This window comes from Octopus sinensis, linkage group LG1, assembly GCF_006345805.1.
Source record: "Octopus sinensis linkage group LG1, ASM634580v1, whole genome shotgun sequence".
Classification (NCBI taxonomy): domain Eukaryota; kingdom Metazoa; phylum Mollusca; class Cephalopoda; order Octopoda; family Octopodidae; genus Octopus; species Octopus sinensis.
In genome coordinates this window covers 130,709,069-130,735,153 of record NC_042997.1, presented here as the reverse complement: position 1 = coordinate 130,735,153, position 26,085 = coordinate 130,709,069, and the positions used below count along the sequence as shown (strand labels likewise).

General features: G+C 36.0%; 1 protein-coding gene across 5 annotated transcripts in view; it reads left to right on the top strand.

The window, feature by feature from the left end:
* Nucleotides 1-26,085, top strand: part of LOC115210864 — a 69,734-nt gene that overhangs the window by 23,426 nt on the left and 20,223 nt on the right. For 4 of the 5 annotated variants that reach the window (XM_036504702.1, XM_029779644.2, XM_029779628.2 and 1 more), the window contains 6 exons: nt 4,401-4,543; nt 7,290-7,407; nt 10,883-10,941; nt 14,375-14,509; nt 17,937-18,023; nt 22,509-22,590. In XM_036504702.1, the coding sequence (XP_036360595.1) occupies nt 4,401-4,543; nt 7,290-7,407; nt 10,883-10,941; nt 14,375-14,509; nt 17,937-18,023; nt 22,509-22,590 (624 nt within the window). The remainder of the gene's footprint in view (nt 1-4,400; nt 4,544-7,289; nt 7,408-10,882; nt 10,942-14,374; nt 14,510-17,936; nt 18,024-22,508; nt 22,591-26,085) is intronic. The other variant, XM_036504698.1, reaches the window with a different exon arrangement.

Genomic DNA, 26,085 nt, shown 5'->3' with positions numbered 1-26,085 from the left:
TGTGTATACGTTTGTCCCCTACAACCACTTGACAACTGGTGTTGGTGTGTTTATGTACCTGAAAGTTAGTGGTTCAGCAAAAGAGGCTGAGAAAATAAGTACCAGGATTAAAAAACAAATACTAGAGGCAATTCATTGAACTAAAATTTCTTTAAGGCAGTGCCCCAGCATGGCCACAGTGTAATGAGTGATTTCAGACTGTCCACTATGCAGGAGTATGTCGAAAGCATTAACTGGGTAAAAATCCCTGCCGTAGCAGGTATAACATCTTAATGGGTAATAGTTGGCATGGGGAATGAAGAAGATTTCAATACAAGGTCAGAGGTGGGCTTAACTTCAACACAGAAAACATGAGCCGGGTCCAACAGCTAGTATATATATATATATATATATATATATATATATATATATACATATATACAGAGAGAGATTCAGATGAATATGGTACTTAGGTTGAGGCACCAGAATTTAGTATGGTATTACTCTCTTTTACTTGTTTCAGTCATTTGACTGTGGCCATGCTGGAGCACCGCCTTTAGTCAAGCAAATTGACCCCGGGACTTATTCTTTGTAAACCCAGTACTTATTCTATCGGTCTCTTTTGCCGAACCGCTAAGTGACAGGGATGTAAACACACCAGCATTGGCTGTCAAGCAATGTTAGGGGGACAAACACAGACACACAAACACACACACACACACACACACATACATATATACATATATGCGACAGGCTTCTTTCAGTTTCCGTCTACCAAATCCACTCACAAGGCATTGGTCGGCCCGGGGCTATAGCAGAAGACACTTGCCCAAGATGCCACGCAGTGGAACTGAACCCGGAACCATGTGGTTGGTTAGCAAGCTACTTACCACACAGCCACTCCTGCGCCTCCACACAGCCACTCCTGCAATTTCAAAATAAGGTGATTAAAATCAAAATGAGCAACAAGGATATCCATTACCTCTGAATATCCTTGTTGCTTATTTTCATTATATATATATATATACACATACGTGGACGCGCAATGGCCCAGTGGTTGCGGACTCACGGTGGTAGGATCACGAATTCAATTCCCAGACCGGGCGTTGTGAGTGTTTATTGAGCAAAAACACCTAAAAGCTCCATGAGGCTCTGGCAGGGGGTGGTGGCGATCCCTGCTGTACTCTTTCACTGCAACTTTCTCTCACTCTTTCTTCTGTTGGCCTGCTCACTTAGCCAGCAGGGTGACATCATTTGAAGGCTAAAACAATGTGAAGCGCATGGTGACCAGCGATGTGTAGCAACATCTGATAGCCTGGTCGGTCACAGGGATCACGGTGATATATGCATGCACACACACACACACACACACACACACACACATATCACCATCATCATCATCATTAATCATCCATTTTCAATGCTGGCATGAGTCACATGGTTTGACAAGAGCTGACAGGGCCAGAAGTTATACCAGGCTCCATTGTCTGCTTTGGCATGGTTTCTACTGCTAGATGCCCTTCTTAATGCCAACCATTTTACAGAGTATACTGGGTACTTTTTACACCAGCCCTGACAGGGTCACCACGTACCTTGCAAAAAGACAAAAAAGACAAAAAAAGCAAGGATCCCTCAACTGAGAGTGAGGAGAAGTATTGGAGGGGTGGCTTTGTGCCAGTTGAGATATTCAAAGATACAGAGGGACAGAGACTGGTGTCTTGTTGTAGATACACAGATTACCCAGTTGGAATGGAAAGGAGAGTGAGTTAGAGAGTATGATAAGATAAGTAGAGCAATAGTGATAGAGATATGGTAAAGATGTGTCAGGACATGCTCTCGAGGGTCTTTGGGGGTGGGAGAATAGGTGAAGTTATACAGAGGTTTGGATTGGGCGGGTGGGCAGGATAGAGGTGACTATAGCAAATGCTAGAGAGAAACCTAGGAGAGGGTTGCAGTAGTTACGTGAGGGCATTGTGGGTAATAGCAGATAAGCGAGGTGTGATAGTAGGTGGAGGAAGATAATGGAAAATGGAAGTGGTGTAGGGTGGAGAAAGCTGGGGAGTGTAGTATGTGCCTATTCTGCTGTCAGTTCATAGAAAAGTGATGGATATTAGGGTATGAAATGTAGGGAATAAAAACTGATGGGGCAGTGCCCCTCATGGACAAGCATTACCAAGAGGGTTTTAGGATATCAATTCTGCTGTGGTGGACAGGTCTTCTTGAGTACAGAAAGGTGCCAGATATTTCAGTTCTTTGTCATATCCTTCATAAAGTTCATTGTTTTGAGATCAGCCTTCAGTACTTGTTTCCATGTCTTCCTGGGTCGCCCTCTTCCACAAATTCCATCCACTTCAAGTGATTGGCACTTCTTTATACAACTGTTCTCATCCATATGCATCACATGACTAAACCAATGCTGTCTTCTCTCTTGCACAATGCATCTAATTCCTCTTATGCTTAACTTTTCTCCCAATACACCAGTGCTCTGCCATACATGTACACTGACATTGTACATCCAGTAGAGCATACTAGCTTCATTCCTCTCCAGTCTTCACATGTTCTCTGCCAGCAGGGCCCGTGTCTCACTACAATGTAACATTGCTGTTCATATACATGCATCATGCAACCTTCCTTTCCCTTGGAGAGAAAGACCTTTGTTTACCAACAGAAGTAAAAGTTCTCTGAACTTTCTCAATCCTATTCTTATTCTAGCAATTACACTTTTAGTACATCCTCCTCCTCTGCTAATTAGGTCACCTTGGTTGTAGAAATTATTCAATGTCTCTAGAGAGTTTCTGGAGCATTTGAGATAAATATAGTTGTTAAGAAGCCATAAGTCAGAAAAAAGATGTACTTGTATATTTGTTAGTAGAGTGGGTGTATCAATCGAAGCAGGCAATATCATCAATCAATTACAGCCAATACTACCAATCACTTTAATATAATAATGAAATTATTGTATACAGTGCTCAGGTGCACCACAACTTGTCAAAAGTGCATATAAAACATATGCAGTAATGTACAAATGTCTGGAAAGCGAACAGTGTATAAGTCAGATACATGCTTGCATGTGTATAGAAGGGAGAAAATCAGGTGTAGTGTTGGTGAATCTCAGGAAGCATGGAAGTTTTGAAGGATGCAGTGCTCCGACAACTAACAACTGATGCCGGCAGTTTGTTCCAAGCTTCAGCAACTCTTAGCAAAAAGATGTTTCTGAAAGTCATGGGAGCTGTGCTGTTTTCTGACTTTGTAAACACGTACACGAGTGTTAGACAGGTGGAGTTTGAAAAGGTGCTCAGAGTTATTATTAGTAAGATGGTTAATAATTTTATGGGTGTCTGCCAAGTCAGCTGCCAGACATAGGAGTTTCAATGTATCCATGCCCAGGGAAGTAAGGCGTTCAGAATATGGCAAATGCCTGATGGATGGTATTCTCTTGCCATTGGTACTTCATTTCATCTTAATTTTTCATAGCACCCACGAAGTAGATGTGACTTTTTACACCTCCAGTAATGGAAAGCAGTTGCCATATTTTTTCTCAGGCTTCAAATTCTTAACTTTATTCATATATGTACATATGTATAAAACCAATGGAAAGTCACTGTAAAGAGACAAGATGGCAACAGCTTGACAAGCCAGAGTTCCTCTTGATTACACCAGTACATTGTATCATTTTCTAAGATCCCAAATGAAATCATTGTGTTCTATTTCATCTAAAGGCTATAAGACATCATTAAAATGTTATATGTTAAAAAATCGATGTTATTTCATGTAAACATTGTGGCCTGAAAGATAAATTTATTTAATTTTATCATTAATTAAAATCTTAGGGTAGCAAGAATATTTATCAAAAAAATTCTTAGCTACTAGTGGTCTAGTGAGAAGGAAAAAATTTTAATCAGTAGACTATACATTATTCAGAGAAGAATACAGTGCACATTCAAACACATAAGAGATACCCAGAAAATAGGATATCTGACTCACTAGAAAGAGCAGTTAAACTCCAAGCCACTAATTGTTGTAATTCCGAAAGTGATTGAAAAATAAAAACTTTTACCTTATATCCTAGACCCTGCAAGGGTCTAGGATATAAGGTAAAAGTTTTTATTTTTCAATCACTTTCGGAATTACAATTACACTGGGGTCGATTTGCTCGAATAAAGGTGATGCTCCAGCATGGCCACAGTCAAATGACTGAAACGACTAAAAAAGTAAAAGTGTAATATGTCATATTTTGGTTAAGAACTTGGAACCTGAAGATTCAATAATTAAAAGCTTAAGGATTTATTTGAGGTAAGATTTGACAATGGTATATATTACTAGACTGGTCTGTTGGTCTGTTCCAAGTGTTTAAAATATATTATTGTTTCAAAAAGGTAAAAATCCGAAAAAAATGTAACCAATGTAGTCCTTTCTTTCAGGATTCTGTGTGTTTTATACCATTCACGGTCTCCTTAGAGAACGAGCCTATGAACTGCTAGCTTTGGTTGCTGCAATGGTTGTTATTCTGATCTACTGTATTGTGCAAGCCAGCATAACGAAGAATTTAGAAACAGTTAAATTGGTAAGTTGTAAAGAATTTTCTTCCTAGTGTTTATCTTTAAATAATTCATATTTTGTTCTGCTGATAATATATTAACAGGGCGAAGGCAGTGAGCTGGCAGAAACGTTAGCATGCTGGGCAAAATGCCTAGTGGTATTTCATCTGTCTTTATGTTCTGAGTTTAAATTCTGCCAAGGTCGACTTTGCCTTTCATCCTTTTTATTTGGTGGGGGGTGGTTGATAAATTTAGTACCAGTTGCACACTGGGGTTGATCTAATCAACTGGCCCTCTCCTCAAAAATTTTGGGCCTTGTGCCTAGAGTAGAAAAGAAAGATAAAAACAATATTTAAACAGGGCTTCCCAACCACATGGTTCTGGATTCAATCCCATCGTGTGGCACCTTGGGAAAGTGTCTTCTACTATAGCCCCGGGTTGACTAAAGCCTTGTGAGTGGATTTGGTAGAAGAAAACTGAAAGAAGCCTATCATGTGTGCGTGTGTGTGTGTGTGTGCATGCATGTGCACAAGCATGTGTGTGCACATATGTTAGTGTCTCTTTATCTTGACATTGAGTGACAGTTGTAAATAAATATTACTGTCATGCAAAGAGTGTTCATCACTCGTCTTCCACACAAAATATGTCTATCATAGGGGAACAGGTTCCTTCTCAAACCATGCCTGGCTCATAAGGGCCAGTTTCCTGATTTCCTTGGCGTATAGGTTCCCCACCTGGACGGGACGCCGGTCGGTCGCAGGTGAGCTGCAAGATGCAGGAGGAAAGAGTGGGAGAATGTTGTGGTGAAAGAGTCAGCAGAAGTTCACCGTGCTGGAGCTGCATAGAGCTTAGGTGTTTCGCTCATAAACACACACATCGCGCGGTCTGAGATTCGAACCCACGATCCCTCGACTGTGAGTCCACTGCTCTAACCACTCGGCCACGTGCCTCCATAGGGGAACAGGTGAGGGCTAGTGACAAGAAGGGCTAAGAAATGGGGTAGGTGGATGTTAAGCAAGAAAATAAATGTTATCAACGCTTCATACTAATTTCTTAGGCATAAAGCCACGACTGTTCAAGTGGGAATAATCAGTTGTATAAATCAATTGTACTTGACTGCGACTACTTTATTGATTTGGAAAGATGAAAGGTAGAATTGCATCAAGATTTGAATTTAAAATATAAAAGGTTGAAATCAAAATCAAAATCAAAATCAAAATTAAAGTGAAATTCGATGACGGGCACAAGCACCATACAAGCGTGATCGTTGACAGAGCGGCTAATCGGCTTCCGTGCCAGTGGCACATAAAAGGCGCCATTCGAGTGTGATCGTTGCCAGCTTTGCCTTACTGGCACTTGTGCCCTGTGCTAGTAGGGTGCTAAGAGCACCATCCAAGTGTGATTGTTGCCAGAGCAGCTAACTGGCTTCCGTGCCGGTGACATGTAAGAGGTACCATTCGAGTGGGATCATTACCAGCTTCGCCTTACTGGCACCTGTGCCATTGGCATGTGTAAAAAGATTCGAGCGAGGTTGTTGCCAGTACCGCCTGATTGGTCCCCGTGCCGGTGGCACGTAAAAGCACCCATTACACTCTCGGAGTGGTTGGCGTTAGGAAGGGCATCCAGCTGTAGAAACTCTGCCAGATCAAGACTGGAGCCTGGTGCAGCCATCTGGTTCGCCAGCCCTCAGTCAAACCATCAAACCCATGCTAGCATGGAAAGCAGACGTTAAACGATGATGATGATGATGATGTAACTAAATAGACTAATACATTTTATCAGAAGCTCTACTTATTCTTACAATCTGCTGCCCCAAACGATGTGTTTTAAAACAACATACTGGACCTTAACTCTTAATACCAACCCTCCAGAAACTGCTGCAGGTTTTATGATGCAAAATTCTTCTTTTAACCCTCTAGAATTCAGATACTCTGTCAAATGTAATGCTTATTTATTCATATTATCTTGAGTTAATCATGTATTATCTTGTAGCTTCAAGATTTTGATGCTGTGACTGTTTATATTGAGAAGGACGTTGTAGGGTAGGCATGAGAAGCCAGATCTGGCTGTTTTGAGCATAGAACAGGTAGGACAATTGGACCAGAAATGACATATTTAAATGCTAAAGTTTAATAATGGCAAATTTGTTATATTAAATTTTTTGCTATTTTCAAAATAGATTGAAACGGAAACTGTGTTTTTCAATTGAAGGGTTAAACCTTTCATAAATATTATACTTCAATTTATTATTATAATATCTAAAATATGTATGTAGCTTACAATACATTTATTTAATCTAAAACAAAAAAAAAATTTTTATATCAGATATTCTTTTCTAGGCACTAGGCCCAAAATTATTATTATTATTATTATTATTTAGTAGTTTTATTTTTATAGCGTGCTTTCACTTCACAATGAAGCACAGCTCTGTGTGCCTTGGATATGTGCTGTGGTTTGTGGTGATGCTCTTATGGTTACTGTATTGAAAGTATTTTGCGTAGGATGTGTGCAGTGCCCAGTAGTGCAATTTTCTGTATGTTATATATATTTGTAAGTCCTGGTGTTTTTGTCATGTATTTGTCTGAATATTTTTTTTCATCATACCTAATGCGTCTACTATGATAGGAATTGTTTCTGTTTTTAGATTCCACATTCGAGTTACCTCGAGTTGTTATTAATATTATTATTATCACTATTATTATTAATATTATCACTATTATTATTATTATTATTATTATTATTATTATTATTATCATTATTATTATTATTCAGGTTCGGCTCATTATAGCCTCCATACTTGTTCCATTAAATATCTGCTTGGCTACACTTGTTGTACGAAGGTTTGGCTGGCTTGAATTCAAGATAGTCGGGGCTTCTGAAGCTCTTCAGAGTAAGTATAATAAGAGTTTTGTTGGTATTCTTTTATTTGTTTCAGCTATGTGGCTGTGGTCATACTGGAGCACCACTCTGAAATATTTGATGATAGAAGTAGCAGTTCAAGACAAAATATCATTCTTTTAAATAAGATTTTGTTCCTTTTCATTTATTTATTTATTTTATATTTATTTCAGTCATTGGTTTGTGGCCATGCTGGGGAACTGCATTGAAGAGCCTAGTCAAACAAATCAATCTGAGTACCCATTTTTAAAGCTTGGTACATTTTTCTTAATTGATAGATTTGGTAGATGGAAACTGAAAGAAGCTTGACATATAGATATATATGTATGTGTATATATTAATAGTTATCGCCACACTAATATGGCAGTCTATAAACATAAGACTAAAGCTATCGCTGATTAGCTCCAAGAGGCCATCGCCTCTAGCTAGCTATATGACACACGAACCTGCGTCCATTACAACCTTCGAAGGTTGTAATGGACGCAGGTTCGTGTGTCATATTAAAATTACTATGTCTCTCTAAAGGAGATTATGGCAGCGTTACTGGATATTAATAGTTATCGCCATACTAATATTGGCAGTCTATAAACATAAGACTAAAGCTGTCACTGATTAGCTTCAAGAGGCCATCGCCTCTAGCTAGCTATATGACACATGAACCTGCGTCCATTACAACCTTCGAACAGGGGAGGTCAGCCGCTTCACCTTGCTAGTCAGACATCTGCAGACATGTTTCAGGGTTGTTGCCCTTTATCAATGCAGCGTAGTCAGAACCAGCAGGTGTCGCTACTGACCGTCTGTTCGAAGATTTTATTTACCTAGTTACAGTGGAATACATCCACTTGTTTTCAATGATAGAAATATTAAAATTACTAAGTCTCTCTAAAGGAGATTACAGCAACGTTACTGGATATTAATAGTTATCGCCATACTAATATGGCAGTCTATAAACATAAGACTAAAGCTGTCGCTGATTAGCTCCAAGAGGCCATCACCTCTAGCTAGCTATATGACACACGAACCTGCGTCCATTACAACTTTCGAAGGTTGTAATGGACGCAGGTTCGTGTGTCATATAGCTATCAGTATTTTAATTTTTAAAGAAATTAGTATCACCTTATTTATTTATTCATTCATTCATTTATTTATTTATCCATTTATTTATTTAACATGTATACAAATTCAAATATATATTTATAAATATATATACACACACACACACGTATACACACACACACACACACACACACCACACACACATATATATATACACACACACACACACACGGATACATATATATATATATCATCATCATCATCATCATCGATTAATGTCTGCTTTCCATGCTAGCATGGGTTGGACGATTTGACTGAGGTCTGGTGAACCAGATGGCTGCACCAGACTCCAATCTGATCTGGCAGAGTTTCTAGAGCTGGACGCCCTTCCTAATGCCAATCACTCTGTGAATGTAGTGGTTGCTTTTACATGCCACCGGCACGAGGGACAGTCAGGTGGTACTGGCAATGGTCACGCTCAAATGGTGCTTTTTATGTGCCACCTGCATTGGAACCAGTCCAGCGGCACTGGCACCTGAAATATACCGAAGGTAAAGTAGGCCTCGGTGGAATATGAACTCAGAACGAAAAGACAGACGAAATACCACTAGGCATTTCGCCCTCCTCATTAACATTTCTGCCAATTCATTGCATAAACATATACACACCTGCACACACATATATAAATACACATGCACATACATATATACTTACACACAGAAATACATGCACATACATACATTCATATACATATATTCACAATAAATAAAAAAAATTATTTATTATAATCCTTGAAATAATACATTTAATAAAATTTTCTAAGCACATGTTTAGAAGAGTCTTTACTAGATAAACCACTTCCTGTCTGTTATTAAGAAGCTTCTTTTTTTATGTTAAAATTTTATATATTTCAGCCACACATAGGTTACATCTATTATCTACAATTTTATAAGATCTAGCATGATTAAGTATTTGCCATTTAATGTTGTACAATTTCACACTATCCTTTAACTTCCATATAAATTTACTTGAACTGATGCTGTTCGCTCTATCCCTGTTCCTAAAAGTATATTTATGGTTTGTAATGTGTCTTTGAATAAAATTTTCAGTTGACCCAATGTAAAAATAATTTTTCCCTTCAGATTCAACTCTACATCTATATGCAAGGTTATTTTGCATACAAAAGTTATTGAAATAACATTTATCCTTAAATCTACAATCACAAGTTCTAGCGAAAATAATTATCAGGAATAGAATTATTATTATTTCTATTACTATAAAATATGTCTAATATTTTTGTTATTAATTGAAGAGATAATTCTAAACAAATTTTTAGATACTGAAAAGCCAATTCTGATCTTTTCATTATTATTTATTTTATTATAATTATTTTCTTTATTAAAATGTTTAGATATAGATCTTTAAAAAGCTTAACCAAATTAGCTTTTATTTGTTTAGCATAAAGAATAATAAACCAATAAACCAAATGTTTTTTTTCATTTATAGAAGTAACAGTATTAAGTGTATCAAAACCTGCATATTGGGTGTACTTTTTAGTCTTAAACTTAAGTCCATTTTCATACAGAATATTATAATTACTACACTTTTTCTTATTCCTACTGCTACTATTACTATTATTCTTATTATCAATAACATGAATATTATTAGAAGACCGGTTTAGTGTATCTACATTATTAGTATTGATTTTAGAACATGCATTTACACTATATTTCCTTCTGCTCTTACTTTGGTTATCTATAGATTCTGAAGTGTTTAATTTATTAATTACCTCATCAACCTTATTACTATTTACATTTTTATGAGATTTACAAATTTTAATTTTATTGCTCACATCACTACTATTAGATCTACAGATTCGGTGTTTATTGATTTATCATTATTATAAGAATATTTTTTATAGTCTTTATTTTTATTACATTATACAATCCTATGCATATATCCCACTCTTTTAAGGACCTCATTATAATATTCTTCATTATTGTTTATAATTTCCTCATTAGTAGAAAAATGTTAAACATACCTCAAAATATTATCAACTAAAGTTTGTGTAATTGCTTTAGAATGATTACTATTAAAGTTAATATTTTTCAAATTATTGTTTGGTTTATGATATGGGCCACATTTATCAGCAACAAGATTCAGATTAACATCTAAATAATTAACAAAATCTTGTTCATTTTCAACAGAAGGATAAACCAAATCTTTTAAAAATACTATGCAATTTTTTCTTATATAAGTCTAATTTCCTATTTGATACACTGTTAATCAATAACAGCTCATCATCTCTATACAGTCTTCCTTTAATATCTGGAAATTTATTATTAAAATGAGATAGAATGTATATACCTACAATATCATTTATCATTTTTTTTTTCTTTTTCTTTATTCAGACATGTACAAACAGGCAACACTGTTTTCAACATTATTAAAATTTGATCTCCAAGTCACTGTAAGTTGTTTTTATTTGCTTCAGACAAATATTTTATCTCAGTTTTAACCCATTTGATACCAACCTGTGCAACACCACCACCCCTCTCCCTAATTGTATGATGCAAATTTCTCCCTTTTAAAGTGATCTAAGCTAAAGTTTTGCATCAAAATTTAATAATGAAGTAATTTTTCTAAACTCCTCGTTATTTTCCAAATTAATTGAAACAAAGACAGTGTATCTCAATAGAAATAATACAGAAAAGGATTAAGATTTTTTTTTTTCAGATAGCTTATATGATCAGTTGTCTTTTGTTACAACTGCTCTACTATATCTTTAGCCAATGAACCTTATATTACTTGACTGATACAGAGTATGAAATTATAACAGCTTTTTATATGTACCATCATCAGAGGAACAACTACAAGCATTAATTCATAATGGCTTATCTAACTTTTTGATTCTGTTGTCTCTCATAAGGGTCTTTATGCCAATGATAAACACATGCACTGGTTCTATTTCACTTCTTTTATTATTATTACTATTAGTTGATTAGTTAACCATTTAACCAATTAATTAGCCAATTGTTTGATTATTCATTCATCCAAACAAGCCTTTCATTTAATAATCAGTTAGTTAACTGATTAAATATTTAACCAATTGACTAATAATGATAAAAGAAGTGAAATAGAGCTGCCCGTGTGTGTGTTTATCATTGGCATAATGATCTTCCAGAAATACAACACAATATACATATATATATATATATATATATATATATATATATATATATATATATCAACATTAATTTTAGATCTTTGTGGATAAAAGAATCAATACTAGCTTGAATCAAAGTTTTTCTATATGTTCAGCTTTAATTAATAGTTTTAAAAAATTACATATGATAAGCATTTATTCATGAAAATATATACCATTGTATTCTATTGTCTGTTTCTATCATTGTGCCAGAAGCTTAATTCCAATCTTATACTATTCGGCTGGTTTAAAGACAAAGATCTCCTTGTGCCTATTTTCAATCTCACCCACAATATTGAATCTCTGTCTATGCAGGAAATTAGCCATAACTTGGAAAATCTGATGGTGCATGGTCTGGACTGTAGGTGGGGTGAGGCAATACTCCCAGTCCCTCAAGTTTTGCACTTGGTCATAATGGGAGTTTGTCCTGGGGCATTGTCAGGCCGTAGGCACATAAGTCTTTAACACATACTAAGTAGTTCACTTTCAAGAGCACCATATACTTGCTGCAGTTGTTAAGCATAAAGGTTAGCATTCACAGCATGACCATTATCAGTCTTATCATATCAGGGCCTACAGTTTTGTACACAATCTCAAGAAAATAACCTTTCTTTGTACTGCAAGCAACTTACAATTCAATAGCAGAACTCAGTAAAATAACACAATTTACATGGCATGTATTATATACAGTCACCTTCCTGTACTATAACACAACTTACAAAATGCATATTCTACACAATCACCTCTTGATACTATATCACAACTCATGTGATATATATTGTGCACGTTTACCTTTAATGCAATTCACACAGCACATACTCTTTTAGTCTTTTACTTGTTTCAGTCATTTGACTGTGGCCATGCTGGAGCACCATCTTTAGTCGAGCAAATCGACCCCAGGACTTATTCTTTCGAAGCCTAGTACTTATTCTATCTGTCTCTTTTGTTGAACCGCTAAGTTACAGGGATGTAAACACACCAGCATCGGTTGTCAAGTGATGTTGGGGGGACAAACACAGACACACAAACATATACACATACATACATACATACACACACACACATACATACATATATATATATATATATATATATATCTACATATATACGACGAGCTTCTTTCAGTTTCCGTCTACCAAATCCACTCACAAGGCTTTGGTTAACCTGAGGCTATAATAGAAGACACTTGCCCAAGGTGCCACACAGTGGTACTGAACCCGGAACCATGCGGTTGGTAAACAAGCTACTTACCACACAGCCACTCCTGCACATATTCTGTACATTTAACACTGAATACTACTGAAAATTTCACTACAAGTTAAATGTTAACTAACACAAGAAGTAACAAAACAAGACTCACTATACATCAAACTGAATATAGCATGCAAACAATTTGCCACTACACAACAATAAAATACACATATCAAATTTTATATTCAACTTACTGAGAGGTATTGTGTATTGAACTTTAGCCTATTTACTTACTAGTAGTATTGCCCGGCATTGCTCGGGTTTGTTTTCTTTTCGACCCTTTAGAATTGGAATTTTTGCAAAGTAAAAATTTAGCATTATGTAGCTTGTTATACTCTTTAAGTAAACATTTTTCTGGTTGAAATACACCGAAAAATGGCGACACAGTAGTAAAAAAATTGTAAAAAGTAGGGATTTTCATAGAAAATAAGCAGCTTTTTGATGTAAATAATTTTTGGTGTTAACATGGTCCGATTTGAATTTTTTCTTCTATGGAATGAAGAGCAAGCCTTCTTCTATCATACTCTCAATTTTGGTCAACTTGCGCTGCAGGGTCTCGGAGGAGATAGTGTTAGTTGAAGGCTACCAAACCTGTCACACACAGACAACTTCAGCTTTATATATAAAGATTACACTGCAAACTTGTATACCTTCCTTTAAGTAGAGCAGAAATCAGAAATAATCTGAAATTACAGATTGAAAATTCAGAAGGTCAAAGTATGTTGGTGCCTCCTCATGTCTATACAAGAAATGTTCTTCAGGAACTTTCTCAGTGAATGTGAATAATAATGCTTTGGAATGTGTCAAATATGTTGTAGATGTGTAGCTTTTGCATAAACTGCTGTTCCTTGAAAACCTTTAGAAAATGTATGTAACCTGTTTGTAACATCATGTACCCATGTGTATATATGCATATATTTTGGAAGTTTTTAATTCTTATATATGTCCAACACTTGCAAAATTAATAGAGTATTTATTGTAGAAATTAACATAATGTAGAATGAATAATGAGTGAATTGTACATACCAAAAGTAATCAGACCTGTATAATATTTTGGGAGTGATAAATATAATTTCCTTATTTTCCTGTTATTTTGGCTTTTTTTTATATTAAAATTCTGCTACTCGCATTAGCAACTTTCATCATGTACATTTTTCAACATTACCTACAATTGGTAAAACTCAAATATTCATACATACAAGCCAAAATGTTGTAACTATCACAAAATTTAGTAAAACACCTACCATCATTGATGGCTCAGGTATTCTTGTAATGATAATAACATATGTTTAATTACACACACTTATTTCCATATATGAAATACAGTGTGAAATATCTGCAGTAGATTGATTCTCTATACCTTATTGGATAACTAAGCAGCTCATTATTATTCCTTCATTTATAAAAATCAGTTTTTAAAAATGAAAATTTGAAATATATTTTCTAGGTCAGCGTTGTGATTCTTACTCTTAGTCTGCGGTTTAATAACTTTGCCAACCTTACCCTAAACACTATGGAGCTTGTTGTTCTGTTTATTGGCATTCCAATATCCTTAGCGTGGGATTTTCTTGGCTACGTGTTGGTAAGTTCTTTAACTTTCATTCAATTCAGACAAATTTTGAAGTTTGTAAATAATCATTGCATTTCCATTGGGATGTATGAATTCTTCATATCTAGCAAGGTAAATAGTAGAGAATATACTTCATATCAGCCCTATAACAGCTTTTTAACTTTGTTAAAAATTATTATTACTTCTATGCAAGAAATTACATCTAACACCTATAACAAGGACTAAAGTACTCTAAGAACATGTAATATTCTAGGTAAGTAAAACATCTTCAACAGGATTATTATTATGTGGAGCCAAAAATATATTTAGTACAATGAGGGAACATCTCTAATCAGCTGTCTATTGCATATCAATGTGACTTTGATGCTTTATGAGGATCATCTGAAAAGTTCATAGGCTGACTGAGATACTCCCATGGAATGTGACCAAATGAAGTTTATTTTCAACATACTCCCTCTTGCAGTCTACACACATTTTTCATCAGTTATTGTAGCGCTTGGATCCCATTGGTGAAGAAGCTTCCATCCTGGTGGTCAAAATATGTCCATCAACAGCAGATATAATTGTTTCTTTATTGCCCACAAGGGGCTAAACATAGAGGGGACAAACAAGGACAGACAAACGGATTAAGTCAATTACATCAACCCCAGTGATTAACTGGTACTTAATTTATCGACCCCGAAAGGATGAAAGGCAAAGTCGACCTCAGCGGAATTTGAACTCGGAACGTAGCGACGGGCGAAATACCGTGAAGCACTTCGCACGACGTGCTAGTGTCTCTGCCAGCTCGCCGCAGATATAACACCAGATATAATGTCATCATCACTACAATACTGGTTCCCAGCCAAGTGTTTTTTGATGTTGGGGAACAGATGATAGTGAGATGGGACCAAATCAGGAGAATAGGGTGGGTGATCAACCAGTTCAAAGCTAGGGTTAGGGTTAGTAATGCACAGCAGCCATTGCAACCAAGGACTTGTGTGTTGGAGCTTTGTCCTGATGCAACAAGATATTTCATCAGCTCTCCTGGCCGTTTGGTCTTGATAACCTTTTTTTAACTACCTCAGCAATTTGGCATAGTACTCTCCATTGATGGTGTGGCCCTTTTGAAGATGATCAATAAACACAGTGCCTTTTGCATCTCAAAAAAACTGAGACCATCATCTACCCTACAGATGAAACAACCTTGACCTTTCTTTGGAGCAGGTAAGGAGGGGTGTTTCCTCTGCATGGATTGTCTCTTTGTCTCTGGCTCAAAGTAATGAAGCCAACACTCATCCTGGCTTGGTAAACATTCAAAGAAACCAACTAGATTGGTCTCAAATAATGTCAGATTTTCCCGTGATGTGATCAACCTGGTGTGTTTTTGATCAGGTGTCAGAAGATGTGACATCCACCAAGCAGAAATCTTCATTGTACAAAACATTTTCAACTCTCTCACAGGGTATGCTAATAGTATTGACTATTTGATTTATAGTCAATCACCTGTCATCCATGACCATGTGGTGCACAGGATTGATGTTTTCCTTGGTGGTGACAATTGCAGGACATCCAGACCCTGGGTCATCTTCAAGACTCCCTTCTCCTAAATTCCGCTGCCCACTTTTTACATTGTAGATAAAGCTAGAGCATCAGCCCCTAATATACCATGAATGTTCATGGGGGCTATACCCTTTTTCTGCAGGTACTGTGATGCCAAATTTTGTTGATTTTCAAGAGAAGTCGCTACTAGGTACTTTTGAAGTTTTCTTTGAACAATTAGATACCAGTTTACCTGGAAAGAAACAATACAGTTATTAATAAGAAGAGCTGAAATTAGTGCATGCATGATTTCACTACTTTAGCGTCACTCCTTCGTAGTTAGCCTATGAACTTTCCAGCCCATGTATTTACATGCATGCATGCACACGTTGAGTTAACCAAAACATTTGTTTTCTTTTATTTTAAGTGAAAACATGATACAAGTTTTAAACACAAAGCAATTTATTCAATCAATGATATAATTACCATTTCATTCCCGCATCATCTGCCATTTTCTGGACAGATCCATTATACCCTGATCAAAGAATTTCCTATCTTTACTGATGCAAAACTCTTCTAGGTGAATTTTTGCATCCTGTTTCAGAGTGTAAGGTCTTTCCATTCAATGAATTTTGGGAAGACCGAAGCAAGTGAAAATCTGAAGGTAGCAGGCTGGATGAATATGGAGGGTGTAGAAAAACTTTCCAGCAAAGCCCCAGTAACTTTCGCCTCATATGCTAAAAAGTGTGTGGTCTGGCATTGCTGTGATGAAAAACAATGCCCTTATAATCGATGCTTCTTGTGGATTGCTGTGTTTAATTTGTCTAGCTGGTCACAGTATACATCCAGATTGATGGTCCTGTCAATGGGAAGGAACTCATGAAAGACAGCACCCTCTAAATCTCACTAAATCGAAAACATAACTTTCTTTGGGCGAAGTCCTGCTTTGGAAGTTGTTTGTGGTGATTCACCATGCTTCCTCCATGATTATTTGCACTTCACATTATTGCAGACAATCCATTTTCCATTCCCTGTCACCATTCTCTTCAAAATGGATTGTTTTCTTCATATATACTCACACATGCACACAAACACACACACTCACATATAAACACACACACATATATTCACTCACACATACATACACACACACACACAGTTATATATGGGCTAACATAATGCAATGAGTTAAAATGGAATTTTTCTGACAAATTTAGCTCCAGCAAAATAAGAAGAGAAATCATTAGCATCAACGACACGACTTGTTAAGGAAGACAAAATTCAAATTGATTATTATTCTTTTCTACTCTGGGCACAAGACCCAATATTTTGTGGGAAGGGGTCAATCGATTAGATCGACCCCAGTGTGTAACTGGTACTTAATTTATCAACCCCAATAGGACGAAAGGCAAAGTCGACCTCGGCGGAATTTGAACTCAGAACGTAAAGACAGACAAAATACCTATTTCTATTTCTTTACTACCCACAAGGTGCTAAACATAGAAGGGACAAACAAGGACAGACAAATGGATTAAGTCGATTATATCAACCACAGTGCGTAACTGGTACTTATTTAATCGACCCCAAAAGGATGAAAGACAAAGTTGACCTCGGCAGAATTTGAACTCAGAATGTAAAGACAGACAAAATACCGCTAAGCATTTCACCCAGCATGCTAACATTTCTGCCAGCTCGCCGCCTTTCAAATTGATTAATATTAAATGGAAGCATGTTGTGGTAGTGGGGTAGGTGTTAGCCTGGACTTTTGGTAGGTATAATGACTAATGTGGACAGGCTTCAGTCTTATATGACCTTCTAAGTTTATGCAACTGATCACATAGGACTATGTACATCTGACTATATAGGACAACTTACTACTTACAATTGACTATACACACACTTTTCATTTATTCTGCAGATGAAGAAGGAAAGCAAGATTGGTGTTTTGGTATTCATTCTAGTTGGATTCTTAAAGCCTGGATATTACTTATTTAAAACAATAACTGTAAGTGAATCCCTTTTTTTTTATATTGAGGCCTGCTTTGAGATGAAGTCTGTCTGGAGCAGTCTGCTGCTGATGAAGTTGTCATGGCATTATCATCAGTATCATCATCATCATCATCTCTTTTCTCCTTTTCCACCCCACTATCACTATCACCACCACCAACACCACCACCACTATCATTATCATCATCATCACACATTCTTTTTTTTTACATGATCACACAGGTTGGCTACTTTTTTATTCCATTAAATTGGCCATGAAAGCCATACACAGATGGAGAAGCTACGGGCTGGACAAAGACATTAATGAGATGAGATGAATGATGAACAGGATGGTATTAATGAGAGAAGACATCTTTGCTTCTCTAAAACATTGTTCTTTTGTGAACTTACAATTTGAGGCAATATTTCTTTTGGACTCAAGGTCCTTACAATGAGGCACTAAGCCTCTTACCTCAGATGACACCATGTCCTTGAAATGAAGCACTTGGCCTCTTACAATTTTCTTCTAATGAGCCATATGCCCTTACAATATGAGGCACTCATCCTCTTACTTTTACAGATATACTTTCTATCAATAATCACTCTACACCATGAACTGAGTGTGTTTTGATATGCCACCAGCTTTGACAAGACTAAAAAGACCCCTCCATCCTGTATTATATATATGTATATATATATATATATATATATATATATATATATATATATATGTGTGTGTGTGTGTATATCTTGTATCATGTTTAATATATATATACACACACATCTTGTATCGTGTTGAATATATATTTATGAGGTCCCTCTTGTCCTGCCATCATTATCACTTTTTGGCATCCATCTTCAATGCTGGCATGGTTGGAGCAGTTCAACAGGATCTGATGAGCTAGAGAACTGCGTTGAGCTCCAGTGTTTACTTTAGCATGGCTTCAATGGCTGGATGCCCTTCCTCACACCAAGAATGCAAACTCTTTCAAGGTGGTGCCATGAGAAAATGCATCCGGTATACTCTGTAAAATGGTTGGTGATCAGAAGGGCACCTGGTGGTAGAAACCAAGTCAAATGACATACAAAAACCAACCAGTCTAAATGAACAGTAGCTCTCAATAAGAAATGGCTCAGACTGTCACAATTTGTCCAATGCATGTCAGCATGGAAAGAGGACATTTGATTGATGATGATACATGTACACACACATACATATTCATATACTCATACATACATACACATATGATTGCACGTATACACACAAACACACATGTATGATGGGTATTCTCACAGTTTCTATTTGCCAAATTTCTCACACAAAACATTGAAGTACCTGTGGTTATAGCTGAAGGTTCTTGCTCCAGATGGCACACTGTAGGATCAACCATGTGGTTGCAATGTAAACTTCTTAACTTCACAACTATACCTACATCTGCTTGTTGCATGTGATATATTCTAAATTGCTTATAAATTCATTCATTTCATTTTAGTGATTTTCCTTAGATATTGTTTTATTGATTAGTTTTATATTTATTTTTTTTAGATTTTCAATCTTTATTTCATTTTATTTATTTAATTTTTTTCTTTCTTCTTTCTTTTGTGTGATTGTGCGCGTGATGATGGTCTGGTAAAGATATGACACAAATTAGTTAAAACTCCAACAGATATCACCATAGATTGAACTATCAGGTTGAGTAAAAAGTAAGCAACATTTTGGACCACGAAGAATTTGTACCAGATTTTTGCAGAGTTTTGAATTTTTTAAACATTGTTTTGTAATTGTCTGATAATATAGACATAGACTGCCCAAATTCGTCAATAAATTAACATTGATACATTTTTCACCATTGTTACAACCATCTGAAATGGAACTATCAAAGAATGGTATTCAAGCAGTTTTGCTATTGAACTTAAATAAAGATGTAAAGCAGCTGAAACTGCTCACAATATCAACGAAACATTTAGTCAGGAAATGACCAGTGAGTGGTCAGCTCGAAAATGGTTTAAATGATTTCACAGTGGAAACCTGAGCCTTGAAGATCGTGAACATAGTGGACGCCCATCTGTCATCAATGACAGTCAACTAAAGACCATAATTGAGAAAGATCCATGCAAAATCACTCAAGAACTGGCAAAAGAACTTCAAGTTTGTATGTGATTGGAAAATCAAAAAAGCTCAACAAATGGTTACTACACGATTTGAATGAAAATCAGAAAATGTGCAGATATGAAATTTGCTCGTCGCTTCTTCTCCATAACCAGACTGATCCATTTCCTGACTGTATTGTAACTTGCGATGAAAAGTGGATTCTGTACAATAATAAAAAATGTTCTTCACAGTGATTGGACCAAAATGAAGCACTGAAAACCTTCCTTAAATTTGATCTCTTCAAAAAGAAGGTTATGGTGACTGTTTGGTGGTGTACTGTTGGACTCATCCACTATAACTTCTTAGAACCTGGAAAAACCATTACTACAGAAACATATTGCCATGAAATTACCAAAATGAATGAAAAACTGCTACTCCTCCACCCCAGACTGGACAACAGAAGAGGGCCAATCATTAGTTTCACTAATGATGCTCCAGAAGTTGAGAGAATTTGGCTACGAAGTTCTTCTCCACCTAGCTTATTCCCCAGACCTTTCTTCTACCAACTACCACCTTTTAAAGCACTCCAATGGTTTCCTATGAGAGAAGGAGTTCAAAAATCAAACCAATGCTGAAAGTGCATTCAAAGAGTTCATCAGCTCCAGAACTCCAGATTTTTATGTTACCAGAATAAAGAAACTTGTAACTCATTGGCAAAAATGTATTCATTGTAATGGTTCTTACTTTGATGAATCAAATTTCTGCATTGTTGAAATATATTGTGATGAATTTCATGTTTCAAAACGGTGCTTACTTTTTACTCAGCCTGATATAAAGAAATATTGTTATCATAACTATCATCAGAAAAGGGAAATAGAAATATATAATATTTATATAAACAGTTGTTTGTTCATAGTCAGGCTAAATAATCTCATTAAGGAAATAGAAACATTTTGATAGATTTCAGATTAGGATCGCCTAAATTAAAATATATTTTGTTTCAAATATAGGTTTCAAAAATAAGGAATGGCTTGCTCATAAAACATTGCTGGTTAATTGTATATCTAAGTGTTCAAGATCAGTTATAATGAAATTATGTCAAAGTTTAGATAAGTTTGTAGTAGTAGTAGTATGAGAGGATTGGACAGGTGGTACTTCTTGCAACTCATATTCTGAGTTCAAATTCCACTAGGGTCAGCTTTGCCTCTCATCCCTCTGGGCTCTATAAAATGAGGTGTCAGCCAAGTACTAGGGATGATGATATCAGCCGAACACCAATCTCAAAACTGCTGGCCTTGTGCCAAAATTTGAAACCATTGTTAATATGGGCAGTGAGTTCAAATCCCACTAAAATTAACTTTGCTTTTCATCCTTTTGAGGTCAATAAAATAAAGTACCAGTCAAGTACCAAAGGCAATGGTGTTGACTGCTCAAGGGCAGTGAGGGCATTAGATTGACAGAATCAGTAGAGTATGAGAAAAATTGCCTTGTGGTATTTGTTCTAGCCTTTAACATTCTGATTTCAAATCCTGCCAATGTCAACTTTGTCTTTCATCCTTCCAGTGACAATAAAATGAAGGTCAAGTACCGGGGTTGATTTAATCAACTGACCCCTGCACTTCGAAAATTGCTGGACTTGTACCAAAGTTAGAAATAATATCTTTGAGTAGTGGAAGATGGTGGGAATGTAAGAGTTGTCATAAAAAAATACCCTGCAGTATATTTTTTCCAGTGCTTTATGTTCAGAGTTCAAACCCTGCTGAGTTCAACTTTGCTTTGATCCTTTCAGGTTCAATAAAATAAAGTATCAGTCAAGTACTGGGGTCAATATAATTGACTGCCTTCCCCAAATTTCTGGCCTTGTACCTATAATAGTAACAATTATTACAGGAAGTGGACCAGCAGAATATGTTGTGTGATAGGCAAAATGTCTACCAGTATTGAGATATGTGCTTTTATGTTCAGAGTTCAAATCCTGCTGGGGGCAGTAAAATGATGTACCATTCAAATCCTGGGGCTGCCAACACAATTGGCTGTTTTCTCTCTGAGAAATTTCTGACCTTGTGTCAATGTTTGAAACCATTTTTATAGAAGGAAAACATTTTCAGATTTTTGTTTTCATATTTTCTGAAGAATTTATAATTTTGAATAGTTTAGTTTTCTTTGTTATCAAATGCCAAGCAGGCAGAAATGCAAAAGCTAAGATAGAACTCATGAATTCTATGATCCCTTATGACATGAACAATTAGTATATCTTGTGAAAATATTCAGGTGGATATTTGAGATGGCTGGAAGAAATTTAACAAGATTTAGAACCAGTTTTGTGCTTTTTTTTTAAATTCTTAATGCTCCTTCTTTTGTTTTGTTTTGCTTTTGTTTGTTTCGTTTATGTTTTGTTTTCTTCTTTTTCAGCTTTACATCCATTTATCAAACTTACAACCCAACACCAATGAACTTACTGAAAAGTTTATGATTTACTGTATACTGACTTCAGGTATATAAACATAGATATATCCCTCTGATATAACACTGATATCTCATTTATATTATAATATTACACTTGTTAAAGCAGAGAGCTGGCAGAATCAGGCAAAAGGCTTTGTGGCGTTTCATCTGCCTTTACATTCTGAGTTCAAAATCTACTGATGTCAACTTTACCTTTCATCCTACTGGGGATTGATAAGTACCAGTTGAGCACTGGGGTTGATGTACTCCCTATCCCGAAATTTCTGGCCTTGTTCCAAAATTTGAAACCAATATTACTTGTTAAATAGCGGTGTCTATTATGTTATACTGTACATTAACACAGCTCTATTACATAGGCAAATTATTTCACAGTCATGTTTTCCTGCTATTTACCAGACAAGCTTTATAGTTACTCATCCTTTCAATCATCCCCTTACAAATTTTACAACAAACAAATAAACTTAAAACTGTACCCATCATCTCCCTTCACACCAGCAATAACTTAGCCGTTTGTCTTTCTGGGGTCAATAAAATACAGGAGCAATAGGATGGTGGACTGGCAGAATAATATCATTTATCTTTTACTCATTTCACTCATTAGACTGGAGTTATGCTAAGGTACCACATCGAGGAACTTTTAGTCAAATAAATTGACCCCAGTACCTATTTTTTAAAGCCTGATATTTATTCTATCAGTCTCTTTTTGCTGAACTGCTAAATTATGAATATGTAAACACACTAGCACCAGTTGTCAAATGGCAGTGGTGGATGACACAAACACAGAGCCAAAGAGAAAGACATACATACACTCATACACACACACACATACATAATGGGCTTCTTTTATTTTCCACCTACCAAATCTTTTCACAAGGCTATAGTAGAAGACACTACTTGCTTAGTGTGCCATGCAGTGGGACTGAACCCAGAACCATGTGGATAGGAAGCAAACTTTTTACCACACAGCCATGTCTGCGTTCTTTTAGATAATTTTCCCTTTCTTTTTTTAGAGATACATTGTTATCTGTTGGGGTTGATAGTATTATTTGGTTAAGTGACAGAATTGATAAAATACTGGTCAAAATATCTTATAGATCATTAGATATCTTTACATTCTGAATTCAAAGTTCTAAGTTCAAAGGCCTCTTCCTGTTCTTCTGAAGTTGATAAAATAAAGGTCTTAGATGACTTGCAAAGGCTAAGGGCCTCTTTCTCCAAACCAAACTAATAAAAATATGTTTAAAAAGAGTATAGTACTAAGTAGTGATTTAATTCACTGTTTTCTCCCAGCTAAAAATATATACTCTGATGCTTATATTAGAAAATATGATTTCAGTAGTCTATGGCAGCAAGCTGGTAGAATCATGTGTTGGATAAAATATTAAGTGGCATTTCTTCCATACTCTTTACTCTTTTACTCGTTTGACTGTGGCCATGCTGGAGCCCCGCTTTTAGTTGAGCAAATCAACCCCAGGACTTATTCTTTGTAAGCCTAGTAGTTATTCTATCGGTCTCTTTCACCAAACTGCTGAGTTACAGGGATGTAAACACACCAGCATCGGTTGTCAAGTGATGTTGGGGGGACAAATACAGATACACAAACATATACACTCACACACACATATATATATATATACATATATACGACGGGCTTCTTTCAGTTTCCGTCTACCAAATCCACTCACATGGTTGGCCCGAGGCTATAGTAGAAGACAATTGCCCAAGGTGCCATTTGGTTCATAAGCAAGCTACTTACCGCACAGCCTCTCCTATGCCTCTCCACATTCTGAGTTCAAATTCTGTCATGGTTTGATAAAATAAGTACCAATGAGCCCTGTGGTTGGTGTAATAGATTTACTCTCTTCCTCTAAACACTGTTGGCTCAGTGCCAAAATTTGAAAGAATTATTATTCAGTAGTCTTATTTTTATTGTGAGCTTTCACTACACTACTGAGTAGAGCTCTGTGCACCTTGAATATGCACATGATTTGTTTTGGTGGTGTTATTTTTACTCTACCAAAAGTGGTTTATGTAAGATGTGTACAGTATCAAGCAGTGCTGTTTTCTGCATGTTACATATAAGTCCTGGTGTTTGGGCTATGTATTTGTCTGTATGTTTTTTGATCAGTCCCTAATCACCTATTATTAAAGTGATTATTTTTGCTTTTGTGCTCCACGGTCATGTTATCTCTATTCCTAATATTTGTATTTCCACAGTTTCTCCATTTCTTTTAGAGATACAATGTCATCTGCTGGATTAGCAGATATTTTCTATTTCTTGGTGGTCCTTGACAACAATATCTAGTCATATGTATTGGTATATCATAGAGCATGGTTGATTATTATTATTATTTTTTTTTTCTTCTTTCTTAAAATTTTCTTTTGTTTCTCGCCGAGTGTTTTCTGTACACCTAGGGCAGAGAAGCTCATTGTATGCATTCCCAGGTTACACATGCAAATTCACAGGTAAAATATGTATATAAAAAAAATTAATTAATAAATTCATGAATGAATATTGTTTTCACATTGATAATGCTCTTCTCAGTACATGAGTCGTTCCAGTTAACACGATTTTTTGCACTTCCTGTAGGGATGGTAATCCTGGTATCATTTTCAAATAGATTTCAGTATCTCATCGACTGGCCCCCTCCCCCCAAATTTCAGGCTTTGTGCCTATAGTAGAAAGGATTACTATTATTATTATTATTATTAGTTGTTGATGCTGTTGTTGTTATTTTAAACTATTATTATTATTTGATGTGGTGTGCTGATAAGATCATTAACATGTTGGACAAAATGCTTAGCAACATTTCTTCTGACTCCTTATGTTCTGACTTCAAATTCCACCAAGACAGACTTTACCTTTCATCATTTCAGGATCAGTAAAATAAAATGTAAAAGTTAAGCACTGGAGGTTGATGTAATCACCTAACTCACTCCCACTAAAATTCCTGGCCATGTGCCAAAATTTGAAACCATTGGAAAGGTGACAGAATCATTAGTACACCAGGCAAAATGCTTAGTGGCATTTCGTCTGTCTTTACATTGAAATTCCACCAAGATCAGCTTTGCCATTCATCCTTTCAGGGTTGATGAAATAAATACCAGTTGAGCACTGTGGTTAATGTAATCGACTTAACCCTTCCCCACAAAATTTTAGGCCTTGTGCCCATAGTAGAAAGGATTTTTGTTGTTGTTATAATGGATCAGCAGAATTTTAAGGTTTGTATAGGGACTACAATTTTTGCTTATTGATACTTATTACAAAACCCTTAAAGAGGATTTTGTGAAGCCCCAGTAGGGAATCACTAATATTAAAGACTGAGGTAACATTTTTATGAAAGCCAAATGGCAGTGCTTGGTTCCTAGTTAAGATCAGAAGAATCTTTTTGCAGTATAAAGCCCATAGGTACATCTATGATTCTAAGTAGAGATCAATAAAGTTGTGAAAATTTAAATCGAATGGTCATAATATCATTGTATTTTCAATCTATCATCATCATCATCATTTAACGTCCGCTTT